Source organism: Bufo bufo, chromosome 2, assembly GCF_905171765.1.
Source record: "Bufo bufo chromosome 2, aBufBuf1.1, whole genome shotgun sequence".
Taxonomy (NCBI): domain Eukaryota; kingdom Metazoa; phylum Chordata; class Amphibia; order Anura; family Bufonidae; genus Bufo; species Bufo bufo.
The window spans coordinates 541,772,781-541,789,804 of record NC_053390.1 but is presented as its reverse complement, the minus strand read 5'-3'; the positions used below and the strand labels follow the sequence as shown (position 1 = coordinate 541,789,804).

At 41.2% G+C, this 17,024-nt stretch overlaps 1 protein-coding gene across 1 annotated transcript in view; it reads left to right on the top strand.

Moving 5' to 3' along the window:
• RBPMS (RNA binding protein, mRNA processing factor) overlaps positions 1-17,024 on the top strand; it is a 229,292-nt gene that overhangs the window by 174,223 nt on the left and 38,045 nt on the right. The window contains 1 exon segment of the mRNA XM_040418043.1: positions 14,057-14,126. Coding sequence (XP_040273977.1) covers positions 14,057-14,119 — 63 coding nt within the window. The 3' untranslated portion in view covers positions 14,120-14,126.

Genomic DNA, 17,024 nt, shown 5'->3' with positions numbered 1-17,024 from the left:
CTCCTTTCCTCTATAAATGACCTTCTTTTTCGGCCTTTTTACATCTGGTAGTTATTAGTTACGGCCATCCCAGCGATACTGGCGCAGTGGCCGCGCTTGCGTGCTATCCTCCTGTTTTTAGATTCTACGCAGCCCGACCTGACTCACGGGCTTGCGCGCTTTCTTCCATCCTGTTTTTTTATTTTTTTCAGAGAAATCTCTGCACCTGCTACGGTTTTATCTCCGGCGAAAAAAACTGAAGGCTTGCCTGAATGCCGGATCCGGCATTTTATTCCATAGGAATGTATTAGTGCCGGATCCGGCATTCAAAATACCGGAATGCCGCATCCATCCTTCGGGTCTGCGCATGAAAAAAAGGTGAAAAAAATAAATGCCGGATAGGTTTTGCCGGATAACACCGGAAAGACGGATCCGGCATTTCAATGCATTTTTTTGACTGATCAGGCATTTTTAAGACTGATCAGAATCCTGATCAGTCTTACGGAACTGCTTGCCAGATCACTCTGCCGCAAGTGTTAAAGTACCCTTAGGCAGGGTGGTGAATCTCCCTAAAGAGAGTATTCCTCTATGGACCCAGCCAGCCAGAATCCTACTCTGTACTGATAAGTGGCAAGTACCCTGAAACAGCTGTCTGTGGATGGCTATATGGCTCGGTTATATCCCTAGGCTTGTTGGAAAGTCAAATTTTGACTTATAGGGAGCCACTTCCAAGAGGTTGTGTTGGTGATGGTTCTCTTCCTTGGGAGATACCTCTTTGCATGTCCAACATAATGAGAGATATACTTTGCACTACCCCTCTGCTCTGACACTATCTTAGAGGGAGGTTTAAAATGGGACAGCCCTGTCTATGATGTCTTAATAGGATGTATATATAGAAATGAGTTGTCAGGATGGGGCACCATTTTTAAGAGCTAGCATTCAGCTTGGCTAATAAAGCATCATTTGGTCCCATTTTTTTACAGTTGAGGCGATGGGATGTAATTGCTAAATCTTATTATAGACTCTGTATGTATGTTGGACTCTATACTCGAATGAGATGACGTGATTCATTAGGCACTACTTTAAAGGGGTTTTCCGGGACTTAGATATTGAATATTAGATTGGTAGAGGTCCAACATCTAGCAATTCCCCATGATTAGGTGTTTCAGGCAGCTGCCAGCAGTGGAAACTATACAGTGGACAGAGCCAGAAGCAGAAGGCTCTGTCCACTGTGTAGTTTCTGGTGCTGCCATACTGCAGATCCGCTCCCATTGATTTGGGTTAATAAACTGTCTAAAATAGGATAAATTGGTGTTTCTTATTTGGGAGAGATCAGCTTTTGGTATTGATGGCTAAGCGTGCTGGTGAGACTAGGCTTGGAGGGATCTAAAAATCAGGGATGTATGAAGGTTTATGACAGTACTTCTGGTGAGAAGTGCTGTTAGAAAGTAATCAGTGTTTTTAGAAGTTGGGTCCTAATGACGGATTAGTTAATAAGAATGGTCAATGGTGGGATGGATGTCTGATATGACAAATTAGTGTGCAGAAGGGGTATCACATATATGTGACAAATCAGTTTAACATCTCTTATGGTGTGAGTAAATATTGATGAGGCATAATGGGGATGGGCCTGGTACAACTGTGATGTACTGGTATGGGCTTCACATGAAAAAGGTATGGTGGAGATGACTTGCGTGTATTTGCAGCTGCCGTAGGATTGAACTAGTCTGTGGGGGGCAGGTAAGGGCCTAAGGGAAGCCATTGGAAACCTAAAAAGAATATTGGACCAACAATAATAATGCAAGTCATGACATGCAGTTGGTTAATGCCAACTGTTCTTAAAGTGAAGTGTAGTTAAGTGCACCAGTGGTAGGCCCAAGCCACTCTGTGCACCCTTGCTCTACCTGCTTCCTCTGCCAGCCTCTCACTCTCCTTCTTGATAAGACTGGATCCATGTCTATTCGATCCATCTGGGATCATATTTTCTGTAGCTCCCTGCTATCTGGCAATTTTTTAAAACAAAATTGGAAAACCTGTTAAAAAATTCTAAAAAACAAATCAGGTGCATAAAGCCTGAACAGCACAGATCTAGAATTCTTATCATGGCAAATTGTCATACATACTCTTCCATATACAGCCCTCATGGTCTTCTTCAGATACCTTGGATATTTAGCAGTAGATACATACTAATTGATCATAGACATCCTTCGTCGTAAAGGCTCATGCATGCACCTGACAAGACTTGAAGGATGAAGAAGTCCTTCACTGGCCTGCGAAGCTTGTGTCAGCATTCCTCCTAAGTATTATACGGTTCAGTGAACAGGATGAAAGAACACTGAAGAAAGCACAGATACAAGGTAATTTCACTTTGATATCTGGAAAGAAACTTCTCAGCATATAAGCAATATGGCATTCCCCAAAGTATATCACCATCAGTCAGGTGACATCCTGACAGAGCTTAATGTTCTTTTCTACTCACTAGATTTATGTCTGTCTTAGGTAGAACTAGAAGTTCTTGACAGGAGTAATAGCTGCACAATGTTCTTTTGTAAGAAATCAAGTTATGTGACCACTGATCCATGCTGCTCTGACCCGCCTGTGGCCTTTTCTAGGAAACTATGGTTAAATATTAATGAACTGATAGAAAATACAACCCCTTCTATACTTTAAAATGGTTAACTAATGGTAACCATAATATAGATATGAAAAACAATAAATTCCAATTGCATATACATATAATCCAATACTGTTACTACATGTTAAAACAGTAGAGGATGCCTACTGGATAATACATCAAATGTAAATTTGTTATTTGTGCCTGTCCCTGTAAACCATACCGCGAAGTATGCAAATTAGATCTCCTCTAGAAGGAAGAAATCAGGCTCTCTAGTGCCACCTATAGGAAAACTACCCTATAAGTCAATTTATGATCCATTAAACCTTGAAACATGACTAGGTCAAATCAGAGACAATCACTTGTAACTGATATGAATGTGGCTGATATCTCTATTCATGTTTCAAGGCTCTTTAATGTGTGCAACATTGGCTTACTATACATGGCGGCTATCAATAAATGGCACTAGAAAGACAGTTTTCGTCCCTTTGGAGGAGAGCCATTTTGCATACTTTTTTCCCAGGATTTTTAGCTTGTAAAGTGACTTCTCCAGTTGGATCTCTGCAAGGGAACCTTCCAAAGATAGGAGAACAAAGCAAAGGAACGGTTTCGATTCCAAAGGTTTCAGTTTTAGTATGTTGGAAAGGTTTTGGCACAAAGATAACTGTTTGTTGCATGGATCTGCCTAGAACCATGGTGAGTGTGGTGGCCAGCCAGTGCTGCATTGAGAACTGCTCATATGGGAGTGAGAATAGGCCTTGTATTATAAAGAGCAGGGATTAATGGAAAAGGGGGAGAAATTTAATTACTGATTATCCATCAGACAGCTATCATAATGAACGTCAGGAGCCCGAGTAATTGGGTACATGTTGAAACCCTAGTCTTCGACATCAAAAGAGCTTGCCCGCCATTAAGTTGTCCTCTAATGTTCAGTTTTGTTCAGCATTTCTTATGTCTATTTTTGAGAAAGTCTGAACCCTTCTGATGTCCACAGTTTTTTCAATGGTTCTGAAGGGAAATCTACCAATAATGGAATGAGGCATTTGTTACTGGGCAGCTATCAGATTTGCTATTCAGAGGTCTGTCAAACCTGAACTATAATGACGTTACCTACAGTCAGGTTTCCTGATGCAGTTTTGGAAACCAAAGTCAGGAGTGAATTAAAAAAAGAGAAGTCACGTCTGCCCTTAATACTTTATATACTTTTACAATCCACTCCTGATCTTGGCCACATAAACTTCATCCGGAAACTAGACCGTGTGGCCGTATGAATTTTCCAATAAATCTATTTGTTGCATTAGCACAACCAGCTATTTTTTGGGTGGGGTCATAGAGGACAAGCAAATGTACTGGTTGCATCCAGGCCCTGGTGCCTAAGCATGCAAAACCTCTTCTGCTACATCAGACTATTAACATATTAGTGAATATAGGATTGAGTAGATGCTATGGTACCATAAGATGTACTATATTCACCTGTCGGGTGGCAGCATTCATGTTTCTTCTCTTCCAATGAAACAAGAAAGTGTGGTAAAATTACAATTATCAGCTTAGAGAAAAGCTAAGGAATATACATCAAATGAACTGAGGCTCTGTGTGTTCAAGGGGCATGTCATGGCACTAAATGATTTTATAAAATCATATTTAGGGTGGCTTAACCTGTTTTTATATTTTTTTTCATTTATTTTTTAGTCGTGTTTTATCTGCACTTTTGCAAAAACGCCAGCTCCAAGTGTTAGCACAAGCGTTTTGGGATGTGGTAAAGCTATTAGAATATAAATGTATTTAACCTGTGCGGTGAACACTGGAACAAAAATCAAAATGGCTGATTCACCATTTTTTCATTGCTTCACCTCCCCAAAACAATTGCATAAAAAGTGATCAAAAAGTCATGCAAACTCTAAGGCCTCTTTCAGACGGGCGTTGCGGGAAAATGTGCGGGTGCGTTACGGGAACACCCCCGATTTTTCCCGCACGAGTGCAAAACATTGTAATGCGTTTTCACAAAAGTTCGGGCTTGGCATCGGTGTTCTTTAGATTTTATTATTTTCCCTTATAACATGGTTATAAGGGAAAAAATTGCATTCTGAATACAGAATGCATAGTAAAACATCGCTGGAGGGGTTAAAAAAATAATAATTATAATTTAACTCACCTTAGTCCACTTGATCGCGTAGCCGGCTTCTCTTCTGTCTTCATCTTAGCTCTGTGCAGCAACAGGACCTGTGGTGACGTCATTCCGGTCATCACATGATCCATCACCATGGTAAAAGATCATGTGATGACCGAAGTGACGTCACCACAGGTCCTATTGCTGCACAGAGATCAGATGAAGACAGAAGGAGATGCCGGGCTACGCGATCAAGTGGACTAAGGTGAGTTAAATTTTATAATTATTTTTTTTAACCCCTCCAGTGATGTTTTACTATGCATTCTGTATTAAGAATGCTATTATTTTCCCTTATAACCATGTTATAAGGGAAAATAATAATGATCGGGTCTCCATCCCGATCGTCTCCTAGCAACCGTGTGTGAAAATCGCACCGCATCCGCACTTGCTTGCGGATGCTTGCGAATTTCGCGCAACCCCATTCACTTCTATGGGGCCTGCGTTGCGTGAAAAACGCTGAATATAGAACATGCTGCGATTTTCACGCAACCCACAAGTGATGCGTGAAAATGACCGCTCATGTGAACAGCCCCATAGAAATGAATGGGTCGGTATTCAGTGTGGGTGCAATGCGTTCAACTCATGCATCACATCCGCGCGGAATACTCGCCCGTGTGAAAGTGGCCTAAAATGCCATCAATAAAATTATGGGGTTCAGAATATGGCGATGCAATGAAAAACAGTTTTTTTATATCGCTGTACTGAAGCTAACAGGTCAGTTTTACTACATAGGGAATGCTGTAAAAACAAAGCCCATAAAACTGTGTCGGCGTTGCAATTGTTTTTCTAATTCCACCCCACTTGGAATTTTCTTCCAGCTTCCCACTACATTGTATACAATGTATGCAATATTAATTGATGCCATTAGAAACTTGTCCCACTAAAAACAAGCCCTCATACAGCTATGTGAAGGGAAAAATAAAAAAGTTATGGCTTAGGGAAGGGAGTAAAAAATGGAAACGCAAAAACAGAAAGTCTCCAGGAAAGGGTTATATCGTAGGTGTACTTCTGTGACCACTTGCACACAATCAGTATTTAGTCATTATTATGCATCAGTACTTGTTAGCCAAAACCAGAGGTGAAACATACAGAGAGAAATTATAATGGAAAGAGCTGTGCCTGTGTTTTGGACCCACTTTTGGTTTTGGATTTTCAATACTGATGAAAAACGCTAACCAATTACTGACCATGTGAAAGTGTCATATCAGAAAATTTTCTAATCTTAATATTCGGAGAAAACTATTTTGTCTGATTTATTTTAAATTTTGTCAGTACTATGCCATTGAAAATTAAATATAAAATACTGTCCTGTAGCAGCAAGATAAAGTTCATAAATTGAATGTGTCTCCTATATTTTTTAAAGGTCCCTTTACATGGCCCGATGTACTGTACAGTAGCGATTGTCGGGAAGGAAGCGTTCCCTCCTGACTATTGCCTGCTCATCAATGGAGGAGACTGCCACTATTACATGCAGCGATCCCCTCCACAGTATGGGGAGGAGCAATAGCTAATGCCATCGCTCGTTCCCCATGCTGAATCATTGTTTGCCGGCAGCAGAGTGCTGTTTAGATGGCATGCCAGCAAATGATGATTTAGGTTTCTATACGAAAGAGCGCTTCACTTGTTCATTGGTTATTTGGCGGCACCTTTACATACGCAGAATATTGCTAACGAGTGTTTGCGCGGATACTCATTAGCGATAATCTGCCAGAACATCGGGCAATGGAAAGGGCCTTTTAACCAGATAGTGACACGTGTCTTTTTCTGATGTGTTATTACTTTCAGCTATCTTACTTGAGCTGTTGTTAACAGCAATTAGAGATATGCTATACGGCACACACATGGGCCATAGACACAATATACTGGAGGGGACTCATTGGCTTCTGGAAGAGATTTCTCTGATCTATGCAGGGGTCAGGAGGGAGTAGATAAGCTTTGAAAAACACCTATTGTCAATGGTGGATACTATGTTACCTATATATAGGTGTTATCTCTCATTGTAATCTCTGAGCATAATAAGATGACTGCTAAATAATGAAGTCTCAATATTATTAGGCTTGGGCTACATTCACATGACAGTGAAAAAATGGCGATGAAAAATGGACACTGTCAGTTTTTCATGGCCATTTTTCAACCATTTTTGCATAAATTTCATAAATTTCAATATCTGGCGCCTGCGCCGCGGCCGTACCTATCTTCAATCGGCGCAGGCGCACTGAGAGGCGGCCACTCACTCGGCCGCTTCATCCTCAATGCGCCTGCGCCGATGACGTCACATCTACACCCGGCGCAGGCGCATTGAGGATGAAGCGGCCGAGTGAGTGGCCGCCTCTCAGTGCGCCTGCGCCGATTGAAGATAGGTACGGCCGCGGCGCAGGCGCCAGATATTGAATCAAAACAGGCAGGGCCAGCGGAGAAAGATCCCGTCCGCTGGCCCTGTCAATCAACAAGCAGAGGGGGCGTCATTACCATCGGAGGATACGGCTGCTACCAGCAAGTAGCCGCCCTACTTGCTGGTAGCAAGGTAATTTACATATTATAAAAATAGGGTTTTAGCAAATTCTACTGAACCAAAATTCTTATTTTACTTATGTATGGATAAATCGCAGTGTAGGGGTTATTATTAAGCAAAAAAAACAAAAAACGGTTTAGTGGGCTGACAGAAGCCCTTTAAGTTCGATGTTTTGTTAATCTGAATTTTATGTGATGGATCAGAACACAATAGTCTAAGTTGAAGTGAAATGAGAAAATATATAAATAGAACTATTGTTTAGAAATAGAAAACAGAAAATTGGCATGTGCGTATGTATTCACCCCCTTTGTTAGGAAGCCCATAAAAAGCTCTGGTGCAGCCAATTATCTTCAGAAGTCACATAATTAGTGACATGATGTCCACCTGTGTGCAATCTAAGTGTCACATGATCTGTCATTACATATACACACCTTTTTTTAAAGGGCCCTAGAGGCTGCAACACCTAAGCAAGAGGCATCACTAACCAAACACTGCCATGAAGACCAAGGAACTCTCCAAACAAGTAAGGGACAATGTTGTTGAGAAGTACAAGTCAGGGTTAGGTTATAGAAAATACCCAAATCTTTGATGATCCCCAGGAGCACCATCAAATCATAACCAAATGGAAAGAACATGGCACAACAGCAAACCTGCCAAGAGACGGCCGCCCACCAAAAACCCACAGACCTGGCAAGGAGGGCATTAATCAGAGAGGCAGCACAGAGACCTAAGGTAACCCTGGAGGAGCTGCAGAGTTCAACAGCAGAGACTGCACTATCTGTACATAGGACGACAATAAGCCGTACGCTCCATAGAGTTGGGCTTTATGGCAGAGTGGCCAAAAGAAAGCCATTACTTTCAGCTAAAAACAAAAAGGCACATTGTGAGTTTGCGAAAAGGCATGTGGGAGACTCCCAAAATGTATGGAGGAAGGTGCTCTGGTCTGATGAGACTAAAATTGAACTTTTCGGCCATCAAAGAAAACTCTATGTCTGGCACAAACCCAACACATCACATCACCCAAAGAACACCATCCCCACAGTGAAACATGGTGGTGGCAGCATCATGCTGTGGGGATGTTTTTCAGCAGCCAAAACTGGGAAACTGGTCAGAGTTGAGGGAAAGATGGATAGTGCTAAATACAGGGATATTCTTAAGCCAAACCTGTACCACTCTGTGCGTGATTTGAGGCTAGAACGGAGGTTCACCTTCCAGCAGGACAATGACCCCAAACACACTGCTAAGGCTTAGTTCACATCAGCGTTCATCCGTTATAGGAGCAGGAGAACGGAAAGGACGGATTCGGCACATAACTGAGCCAAACGGAGCCTACGGACCCCATAGACTATAATGGGGTCCGTTAGGTTTCCGCTCAGAAGATGATTTTGGAGCGGAGACAAAAGTTGTGCATGCAGGACTTTTGTCTCCGCTCCAAAATCATCTTCTGAGCGGAAACCTAACGGACCCCATTATAGTCTATGGCAGTGGTGGTGAACCTATGGCACGGGTGCCAGAGGCGGCACTCAGAGCCCTCTCTGTGGGCACCCGTGCCCTGGTAAAAGTCTATGGTGTACCAATATGCCCTAGACTTTTCCTGCCATTCATCCGCACAGGGCGCACTATGAATGGCACAGGCAGCGCATTGAATGTAGGCAGGTTATTATAGATAAATTACATGGAAGACATACTATATTGGTATTCATTGCCATTGCAGTGTTGGCACTTTGCGATAAATAAGTGGGTGGTAGGGTTGCAGTTTGGGCACTCGGTCTCTAAAAGGTTCACCATCACTGGTCTATGGGGTCTGTAGGCTCCGTTCGGCTCAGTTATGAGCCGAATCCGTCCTTTCCGTTCTCCTGCTCCAATAACGGAGCAGGAGAACGGAAAGGCTGAACGCTGATGTGAACTTGGCCTAAAGCGACACTTGAGTGGTTTAAGGGAACTATGTAAATGTTTTGGAATGGCCTAGTCAAAGCCCAGATCTCAATCCAGTAGAAAATCTGTGGTCAGACTTAAAGATTGCTGTTCACCAAGCTCAATCCATCCAACTTGAAAATCCCAGTGGTAAATGTGGCAAGCTCATAGAGACTTATCCAAAGCGACTTGGAGCTGCAATTGCTGCAAAAGGTGGCTCTACAAAGTATTGACTTTAGGGGGGTGAATAGTTATGCACATTTACTTTTTCTGTTATTTTGTCCTATTTGCTGTTTGCTTCACAATAAAAAAAAAACAAAAACATCTTCAAAGTTGTGGGCATGTTCTGTAAATTAAATTATGCAAATCCTCAAATAGTCCATGTTAATTCCAGGTTGTGAGGCACCAAAATACGAAAAAAGTCAAGGGGGGTGAATACTTTTGCAAGGCATCTGGTATATAATTTTCCCCCATAGTGGGCCCCCAGCAGTACTAAATGTCCCCCATAGTTTCCCCCAGCAGTAATAATGTCCCCTAGAGTAACCCCCACATTAATAATGTCCCCCATTGTGGCTCCCGTCAGTATAATGCCCCCCATGGTAGCCTATAGTTTTTTTGCCAATATATGGCAAAAAAAACAAAAAACACACAATTACTCACCTCATTCATTTGCACACACAGGACAGTCCATTCTCCACTTGCACACACACAGGGACAGTCAGTTCTCCACTTGCACACACACAGGGACAGTCATTCTCCACTTGCCCACTGACACAAGGACAGTCATTCTCCACTTGCCCACACACAGGGACAGTCATTCTTTACTTTGCCCACACACAGGGGACAGTCATTCTTTACTTGCCCACACACAGGGACAGTCATTCTCCACTTGCACACACACAGGGACAGTCATTCTCCACTTGCACACACACAAGGACAGTCATTCTCCACTTGCCCACACACAGGGACAGTCATTCTTTACTTGCCCACACACAGGGACAGTCATTCTTTACTTGCCCACACACAGGGACAGTCATTCTCCACTTGCACACACACAGGGACAGTCATTCTTCACCATGCGCTCCCCGCGATCACGGAGGGGCACACATGGTAATGACACCATCACACCGGGAGAGCAGGTCCTCCTTCATGAAGGGAGGAGCGACTGTCTCTGTGCATGCAAGTGGGTGTGGTATTTTTTTTTCTATTTTAACCCATAAAAGGCAATTTTTCAGTAGTGTACCCATTTTATAGACGGCTGCACTCCTGTTGATTTCAGTGGGTTATGTGTGGAGGGGAACACGACTAAAAATAGGACATGTCCTATTTCTTGACCGCCATGTGAATAGCCACATTTTGTTGTGTGAATGTAGCCTTAATAGCCAGTGTGAAAATTGCAAGACTTTAGAATTTTTTTTTAAATATAGTTAGTGACCTGGGAAAAAAAATTTCATAAAAACTAACAAAACATTCTACAGAAGATGTTTAACTTGAATTTAAAACAGTAGGTCATTTTGTTTTAATGGTAGGGCAGATTAATCTCAGTTTATGATTCTGCTGCACAGAGATGGGTTATCTGAAAGGTCACCCTCATTAGAAAAGTAGGTGGAGAACTGAAATTGCAGTGACCCAGTGAATCACTGCTAAAGGTTGTGCAAAAAGTGATGTAATGCGAAAAGGCACTTTATGGGGGTCATTTAAAAAATCAGATATGTCAGTTTTGTGGCTTAAAAAAGGCCAAGTCTTGACAAGTACACCGTTTTTTCTGCGTCATTTTTGAAACTTTTGTATTCCTCATAAGTTTTCAAAGTAGTCCATGTTTAAGAACTAAAAGTAGATTAGACTCGGATCAGGCTCATTTACTATGTGCGACTTTTGCAAAAGTCACAACCTACCCAGGCAACTCTTCAGTCTAACTTTTACACATATAGGTGTAAACCACATTGCACTCACGCCAGACATGTTTATTGACCAGACAACTATCTCAAATGATAAATGTCCCCCTATGTATTCCAAATAGTAGTGTATAGACATAAAACAGGAGTAGAATTATTGAGACCCTTTAGTGTGCGTAGGGATGTAATGTACTCATACAACAGTTACTCTAGGGTTATACTTCCCATTTGTTCACACTATAAGATTAAAACATTCATTTTATTATTTATCTTAAAAGTAAACTTATTCCTTTCACAGGTTCCTCTAGATGGGGGTGGGGATGCCAAAAGTGTCTTTTATAGCATTTGGTAGACAGGCAGATATGTCAGTATACTTTTCTAACTGCATAGGAGAGCATTACGCTATAGGGAGAAGCAAGGGAAGCGGCTGCTTTGGGGCCCAAACTCAGGAGGGGCCCACCCAGGGAGGAGGACTAAAAGATGTTATTGTCAGGGCCTCCTCAACAATATTATACAATGACATTATATACAGTATAAAAATGTAGGAAACTGATGGAGCGGCTGCTGGGCTTCATCTGAGAGAGCGATCTAGACTAGCTACAGGAGTTGAGGTTGCCACGGGAGGAGGGGGTTGCAAAAACATTGCCGGTGGCCCTTAAAAATGTGCTGTGGGGCCCAGTCATTTCTAGTTACGTCACTGCAGAGCATAGTCCTGCTTCATTTTCCTATAAAGAGGAATCCTGCAAAAACTAAAATAAAAATGTACGTCACGAGGGGTTACGGTGAGCGACATATGCTGCTGCATGCCTATACAGCTGCAAATGTCAAGCCTTCCTTCATCTGAAAGTACTCCTAACATACACTCACCTAAAGAATTATTATGAACACCATAATAATACGGTGTTAGATCCCCTTTTGCCTTCAGAACTGCCTTAATTCTACGTGGCATTGATTCAACAAGGTGCTGATAGCATTCTTTAGAAATGTTGGCCCATATTGATAGGATAGCATCTTGCAGTTGATGGAGATTTGAGGGATGCACATCCAGGGCACGAAGCTCCCGTTCCACACATCCCAAAGATGCTCTATTGGGTTGAGATTCTGGTGACTGTGGGGGCCATTTAAGTACAGTGAACTCATTGTCATGTTCAAGAAACCAATTTGAAATGATTCGTAGCTTGTGTGACATGGTGCATTGTCCTGCTGGAAGTAGCCATCAGAGGATGGATACATGTTCTCATTCTGTTTACGCCAATTCGGACTCTACCATCTTGGAATGTCTCAACAGAAATCGAGGAATCATCAGACCAGGCAACATTTTTCCAGTCATCATCAGTTCAATTTTGGTGAGCTCGTGCAAATTGTAGCCTCTTTTTCCTATTTGTAGTGAGATGAGTGGTACCCCGGTGGGGGTCTTCTGCTGTTGTAGCCCAATCCGCCTCAAGGTTGTGCGTGTTGTTGGCTTCACAAATGCTTTGCTGCATACCTCGGTTGTAACGAGTGGTTATTTCACTCAACATTGCTCTTCTATCAGCTTGAATCAGTCGGGCCCATTCTCCTCTGACCCTCTAGCATCCACAAGGCATTTTTGCCACAGGACTGCCGCATACTGGATGTTTTTCCCTTTTCACACATTCTTTGTAAACCCTAGAAATGGTTGTGCGTGAAAATCCAGTAACTGAGCAGATTGTGAAATACTCAGACCGGCCCCGTCTGGCACCAACAACCATGCCACGCTCAAAAATGCTTAAATCACCTTTCTTTCCCATTCTGACATTCAGTTTGGAGTTCAAGAGATTGTCTTGACCAGGACCACACCCCTAAATGCATTGAAGCAACTGCCATGTGATTGGTTGACTAGATAATTGCAATCATGAGAAATAGAACAGGTGTTCCTAATAATTCTTTAGGTGAGTGTATATCTCCAATGGAATTCTCAAAGTGATGTAGCTTTTATGCTTAGAGGTGACAAACATATTTCTGTCCTTGTTTCGTACGTGGTCAGGACGGTGGGACTCTCCTCTTCTGAACCCCCAGATTGGCACATTCTGAAGCCATGAGCTGGGCGCATTAATTTCCATTAGTTCAGCTTTTAACTCAAGGTTTGAAAGTAAATCAATATGTAAAAATGTGGAAATGTACATTTTAATATCAAAAGGGTTGTTCAGAATTGGTATAAAAAATGGGTACTTTTTCCTTCCAGAGAGCGCACCACACTTTTCCATGGGTGTAACCTGGACCTGTCAGACATTTATGGCATATTCTGAGAAATGTCTGCTAAAATTACTGGCACATATATTTACACTGTACTTGCCGAAAGTTTGAAATTGGATAACATGGTTTCCTCCTTCTCTGACTATGTGATCTATCCTGTATAATTTGTGGCAATTTTGCTGATGAAAAGAATGATAATAAAATGAGACTCAAAATGTGCCCGGCCCTCAGAATATATCTTAGGCTGGGTTCATGTCACATTTTTGCCTTACAGTTAATATATTCTATTTGGTGTTCTATCACTTTATAAGTTGGGAATACTCATATAATCAAATGTGGGCTATTGCAATTAACATATTTTAAGTTTATTAAATAAAAATGGTTTGTGTTTGCAAATTGTATTTCACATGACTATTGTTTACAATAGTCGCCCTATAGTCAGTATCAAGTCATGGTACTGTTATGACATCCATGGTTTCAGCACTGGTCCTCTCCATGTCTCTCTGCCAATTTGTGGATATTGCCTCCGTACAGAGCTGAATGGTTGGCTTGGTGGTGAATGGAGGGTCCGAGCACTTGTGTGTGCAAGAGGAAAGGGCAAAATAAGGCACCATCCTAAAGCAGACTCGATTTACAATCACTATTTGGGTAAAAAATATGTTATTAAAATACAAATAATTCACTATAGGAAGTTTAAGTCATTTTAATTTTGAACCATTTGATGTATCCCTCCATTTCTTAACATTTTTATCTCTTTTCAGGTCCGTTGGCTCCCTCCCTCAGATGCTACTTCTCAGGGCTGGAAATCCCGCCAGTTCTGCTGAGTAACGTGTAAGTATTTGTATTTGTGTATATTATATTATATTATATATAATATTTTTTTTTTCAGCCTTCAAATATATAGTACGGTATATTCCAACAGATATAGGAAAAGTCTTGGATAAAAAAAATGAGTTATATTATTAGGACAGTAAGGCTGGAGTTGTACCTATTCTGCACCTATACTTTTTGTAGCACCTTTAATTGATGTTAACTATTGAGGTACAGCTCTAGTCCAAAACAGTAAACTACTACAGGTGTCGCTTGATAGTTAAAATCAATTAAAAATGCTACAAAAAAAGTGTATCCCCAGCTGAATTTGTTAAACAAATCTTTTTATCTAACAGCATATTTGACCATGGAATTTTTGTCGATTTAAAAAAAAAAAAAGAAGCTATAGAAGCGTTGGATATATTTAATTGACATGAGAATCTGCTTCGTGTTTGATGTCTGTTATTACTTGAGATGACATCATTCATATATAAACTAATCTTCTCGCCTCTTATGTTCTGTATAAACAAAATTCATGACTAATCTAAACTTTATTTTCTCAAATTGCATGTATAAAGGAAAGAAATCACAGATTATGATCCTGAGATCTCCTTTACTTTGTAGAAATGGTGCTCTTGGCCTTGTGCTTAAGAGACCTTAGAATACTTTCAGATAAAATACAGTGACAAATAAACAAATACACCCAATCCTAACTAAATAAACAAAAAGAAAAACTGAATAAAATAAAAAAAACACAACAAAAAAAACAAAAGGACAAACTAACAATCAATCTGCAACAAAATTGCAGACCTGAATCAATGTTCACTGATTGCGCTGCGGTCTTTGTTGTGAGGTGGACACCTATCACAATTAACTGAAAATCAAACAAAAAGAGAAAACCGTGCTGCTCAGAATAGGTATAAATCCACATTAGGAGTAAAAAAGGAGTGCCACAAAAGTCGATGCTCTAATCTCCCAGAGAACAGAAGTACTGCCAACTGAGTTTAAATACAAGGATTTATTCTACTCACAAGATCCATAAAACAACAATCATATAAAAAGTGCACGTCCTCTCATCAAACGCCCGACCGGGGTTTCGCCTCCTCTTCGTCAGGGGCACCTGTGGACTCATCTAGATTGCTTCTTTTTCAAGGTAATGTGGAGTTACCACAACCTCGATTCACATGATTCTAACATAGCAAAAATTCCCCATTACCCACATCAGTTATAAAATTCCAATACAAACATATTCACATACATAAAAACAAATACTGCATTTAAAAACCTTTTTTCTGACATAACTTTAAGGCTTGGGCTACACGACGACATTTGTCGCGCGACACATAGGGCACAACTACACTGCAATTTATATAACGATGGTCTGTGGTGTCGCATTGCGACTGCGACGTGACAGTCGCAGAAAAATCCATTTTGGATGGTTTTTTTTTTCGACTGTCGTGTTGCAGTCGCAGCATGTCGCATGTCGCAGTGAATGCGACACCATAGACTATCATTATAAAAATTGTTGCAACAAATGTCGTCGTGTAGCCCTAGCCTTAAATCCATGAAAATACCTGTCTCCTCCTCTTTTAGTCATATGGTTGATTACACCCCATTCATCTTCTACTTCCATTATTCTCTCCTACACCACAAAGATTTACCTACACTCGCCCCACCGTCATCTCAGCTCCACTTAACGTCACCACACCAGCGCCAATATGGACTTTAGTCTTTACACTTTGCTACACTTATCCTGTTCAGTATGGATCAGGATGCATCAGTTCAGTCCCTCTCTTACGTTTTTTGGCTGGAGAAAATACCGCAGCATGCATAAATTGGGGACTTTGCACCCTGATGGTTTGAATGTTGAATTTGACATAAAAGCCTGTATAATAGATACATAAAATATGGGTTTGCCATTGATATGCAGCACATTCAAGAATTGTGAATCTGTGACTGTAAATATAAACCTTTGGTAACAATATGGGGAAGATGGTGTGACATTTTCTCACTTGCAAGATAGATATCATAATGTGGGTTATTTTATGCAATGAAAAAAGAAAATGGGGTTATGTATATTTTATGTGGGGTTATGTATATTTGGATATCTATTAAAAGGGGATAAGTGTAGCAAAATGTAAAAACTAAAGTCCATATTGGCACTGGTGTGGTGAACGATAAGTGGAGCTGAGATGACGGTGGGGGAGTGTAGGTAAAATCTTTGTGGTGTAGGAGAGAATAACGGAGTAGAAGATGAATGGGTGTAATCAACCATATGACTAAGGCTAGGTCTACAGGGCGACATTTTGTCGCACGACAATTTTTATAATGGCAGTCTATGGTGTCGCACTGCAACATGCGACATATTGCGACTGCGACGCGACAGTCGCAAAAAATTCCATTCGAGATGGATTTTTCTGCGACTGTCTCGTCGCAGTCGCAGCATGTCGCATTTCGCAGTGCAACACCATAGACTGCCATTATAAAAATTGTCACGCGACACTGGTGCGACAAAATGTCACGCGACAAATGTTGCAGTGTAGTTGTGCCCTCTATGTCGCGTGACAAATGTCGTCGTGTAGACCTAGCCTAAAAGAGCCAGAGGTATTTTCATGGATTTTTGAAGTTATGTCAGAAAAAAGTTTTTTTAAATGCAGTATTTGTTTTTATGTATGTGAAATGATTGTATTGGAATTTTATAACTGATATGGGGAATGGGGAATTTTGCTATGTTAGAATCATGTGAATCGAGGTTGTGGTAACTCCCACATTATCTTGAAAAAGAAGCAATCTAGATGAGTCCACAGGTGCCCCTGATGAAGCGGAGGCGAAACCCCGGTCGGGCGTTTGATGAGAGGACGTGCACTTTTTATATGATTGTTGTTTTATGGATATTGTGAGTAGAATAAATCCTTGTAT